At 35.9% G+C, this 3,733-nt stretch overlaps 1 protein-coding gene across 3 annotated transcripts in view; it reads right to left on the bottom strand.

Moving 5' to 3' along the window:
• Positions 1 to 3,154: 3,154 nt before the first annotated feature.
• LOC108166402 (uncharacterized) overlaps positions 3,155 to 3,733 on the bottom strand; it is a 33,097-nt gene continuing 32,518 nt past the window's right edge. For all 3 annotated transcript variants that reach the window (XM_017305554.1, XM_017305556.1, XM_017305555.1), the window contains one exon: positions 3,155 to 3,559. In XM_017305554.1, the coding sequence (XP_017161043.1) occupies positions 3,368 to 3,559 (192 nt within the window). In that variant the 3' untranslated portion in view covers positions 3,155 to 3,367. The remainder of the gene's footprint in view (positions 3,560 to 3,733) is intronic.

Genomic DNA, 3,733 nt, shown 5'->3' with positions numbered 1-3,733 from the left:
TTTTCTAGTTAAACAATTAACGAAGTACTGTAAGAATATTTAACATTTACAAATATAATTTGTAAAGWTTTCTCGTGGTTGGGCTGGAAAAATGTGACCCTATGAGTGGGAGCTGCGCCGGTTGGTGTTCGTGGCTGACCACTCGGTCACGGCGCTAACTGTCTTTTATTTTTCAGCCTGTCGGACCACTTGGCTGCRGTCAGTCACATTGTGAGGAGTTTTTCCTTCTTTGTTGTGCTACGTGGGTTCAAATTTATTATTATTATTGTTATTATTATTATTATTATTTAGACTTGATCGTGTAATTTAAAACAATAACAGTTAACACATTTCCCAAAACAAAACATTCTTATTCAATGAATCAATCAAAAATAACATTAACAGCAAAAACAGTAAAATAACAGACAACTGTTACACCAGTTTACAGTCAAAACACTCACAAAACCTTTTTCTACATATATATATCAACAAATTCACAGTTTGAACCCACGTAGCACAACAAAGAAGGAAAAACTCCTCACAATGTGACTGACYGCAGCCAAGTGGTCCGACAGGCTGAAAAATAAAAGACAGTTAGCGCCGTGACCGAGTGGTCAGCCACRAACACCAACCGGCGCAGCTCCCACTCATAGGGTCACATTTTTCCAGCCCAACCACGAGAAAACTTTACAAATTATATTTGTAAATGTTAAATATTCTTAVAGTACTTCGTTAATTGTTGAACTAGAAAAATATGACCCTAAGTAAAAAAAGAAGTCTCGCATCTCGCACCTACCTCCACCAGCGCTCCTCAACTGGTGGGGGAAGCCGCGAGATTGCCTGACGGACCCGTTGCATGCAGTCACTCATCACACCACTAGGTCGCTCCAAACAAACGCATTGACCAAAAATCTCATAAACACATACAACCATCACTACAATCATTTTGATCAAAACTCACACAAAGACACACACAAGCTTTTCTCTCTGTTACATTAAGGCTTATTTAGGAAATAGTGAAGTTCTGGTGATGCTCTCTGATCGTCCTAGAAACCGATTTTAAACTGCAAACAGTGTCTGGTGGCTGTTAACGTACAGAAAATATAGACGAGGAGTTGTCTGTATCTTATAAGGTTTACATGATTTCAGTTTTCATGTTTGTAGTTTTCACTGTTAAGTAAATCAAACATTTTCTTTCTTGTATTTTATGTTTTTGTCTGATTTAAGGTCCAATGTGTTGCTACAGTATGACAAAATGAAAAAAATGACTAAATTCAGACATGTGAAGTTGTGTTGAAATAAATGAGACCAATAAACAATACAAACATTCTAAAATACAAAATTCTAAAACAGCAATATAATTGGGAATTGAAAACTGGCCCCSAGGCTTTGGAATGCTCTCCCTCTAGCATTACGATGTTCTGTTTCAACCGATGCATTCAAAAAAAGTCTCTAGACATATTTTTTTAGACAGGACTTTGGCAAACCTTTTGGTTTCTTGTTTTAAGTTTCTCTTTGTTTTCTTGTTTTTAGTTTCTCTTTGTTTTATTATGTTTACCCTTATTGTTAGCACTTTGTGATTTCTCGTGTCTGTGAAAGGTGATGTATAAAGTTTACTTACTTACTTACAAATATAAAGTAACCTAAAGAGCTTTGAGGACATTACATGTAACAACCAAGAAGCTTTTGTTTCTATTTTTACAGTTTTAATCAGTCCTTAGGGGTTTTAACGGTCCGTTTCTGTGCGTATTTTAACATTATCCTGTAAATTTGATTTGCCTTAAACCGTCTCAGTGATGCCCTCTTTGGTTGAACAGTGGTTACTGCAGTTGAATTTTCCTACTGCTAGCATGGTACAAAGATGAAACCTCTAGGCTCATCACCTCTTTTAGCCACGCCCCTCAGTGTATTGTAGCTCCGCCCACTTTGGTGAAACGTTTCCACATTTATCAGGGGGCGGGGCTTTCACAGGAGACTTAGCTAAAAATTAAAGACATGAAAGTTTGTTTAACCAAAGTCTGWAAAAATATTCCAGCTGAATCATAAAAAAATATTTTATTTCATCCACAGCAAAACTTGTTCAAGTCTTTTAAATAGAGAAAAAGCAGAAAGCAGATAAATTTCACTAACTACCGGTGTATTACATATAAAAAATGAACAATATAAAATACATATTTATACATACTGTTGTTTAATTAAATTCCTAATGAATGAAAATAAGTTTATAAAAACAGTTACAGCGATTAGATCATCTTTCAAACATCTTTTTTTTGAAAGATGATCATTCAGTAAAGGAACATTATTTAGCCAAGTGAGGAGACCTTTTTAATAATTTAGCTTATCTATGATGGGAAACTTTCTKGTAAGTGTGACTTTTGGTCATTTTCTCATAAAGACATGTGTTATGGAGTGAAGGTTTCTTCAAACAAGACGGAGGCTCGTATGTCTTTTACTGAACCTTTCTGTTCAGAATTTATTGAAGAGAATCAGTCACTTGTCACGCAAAATATACTGAACAACATATAAGTGTAAAAAAGTCACAACACATGAGACTAAATTTTCTTCATCTGTACTTTAAGCTCTGATTTTTTTCAGAGACTTTAGTTCAGAAGCAAACTGCAGATATTTTCTCAGCAGATGATTTATTCTGTCTGTCCTCTTTCTGATTTCCTTTCTGTATTGATCAGCTTTTATTCTGTCTGACCTTCATTCTCTCCTGTGTTTTATGTGTTTATGCTACAGTCTTGAATGTTAATTAGTTTATTTTTTATTCTTCTTCCAAACTGTAAAAGGAAATATTTATCAAATATTTCCCTTCCATTTCCCTCTATTCTTTTGTATTTTAACTCATTTATACCTATAGCTGACATGTTTTGTGTGTTTTTTTTAGTTATCAGTTAATTTTGACAACATTGAGRAGCCATGCGGCTGTTTGGCAGAGCTGCACCTGCAGCGTCACATGAGCTGAAGTTGCTGCAGTGTTTTATGTTTCACTCCACACTAATTCAACACAACCCATCAGAACAACCACAGCAGCTGACCTGACTATAGCAGGAGGCCCTAAACAAAGATAATAATGGATCTGATTGATTTGTTAGGTAGACCTGTAAAGATACTTTTRCAGTAATCAGTGTGATTCAAGATAAACACATGGATGAGTTTCTCTAGATCTTGCTGAGATTTTAGTTCTTTAATCCTGGGAATGTTCTTCAGGTTATAGAAGACAGACTTTGTAACTGTCTTTATGTGACTCTGAAGGTTCGGTCCATCTCTACATCCAGATTTCAGGCCTGATCTCTCGTTTCCCGCTGTAATAAATGAGTAGCRAATGTTCCAATAACCCTCATAATGGACTGATTTTGGTTACGTCTCTGTTGTTGAGTCCATATCAGCAAAGCTCTGGTTCTAAAGTAATGGTAGAATAAAGAGCAGATGTACCGTTGCCATGGCTACCAGAGCTCATATCTAACTGAGGTTCTGAGTAGGTGACGTTAACTGAAACACCAAGATGGCCGCCGTTGGATCCGGTGTCATYGTTCAACAGCTGCACTTCAGAGTACTCTGCTTCTTCTTCTTTAGCCTGGAAGAAACGAGGAGAAAAGTTTTAGTTTGTACATTTATACTTTAAAACGTTTCTACAAGCAGAATTTAGAATTATTGAATAATTAATTAGTTATTATTCACAAACTCTTTCCATATTTTCTGACTGAGTTTGATCTGTTTTGCAAGAGTTTCAGTCACTCCATGTGCAGAG

This window comes from Poecilia reticulata, linkage group LG7 (genome assembly GCF_000633615.1).
Source record: "Poecilia reticulata strain Guanapo linkage group LG7, Guppy_female_1.0+MT, whole genome shotgun sequence".
Taxonomy (NCBI): domain Eukaryota; kingdom Metazoa; phylum Chordata; class Actinopteri; order Cyprinodontiformes; family Poeciliidae; genus Poecilia; species Poecilia reticulata.
The sequence above is the reverse complement of the archived record's forward strand: the minus strand, read 5'-3'. Positions and strand labels throughout refer to the sequence as shown.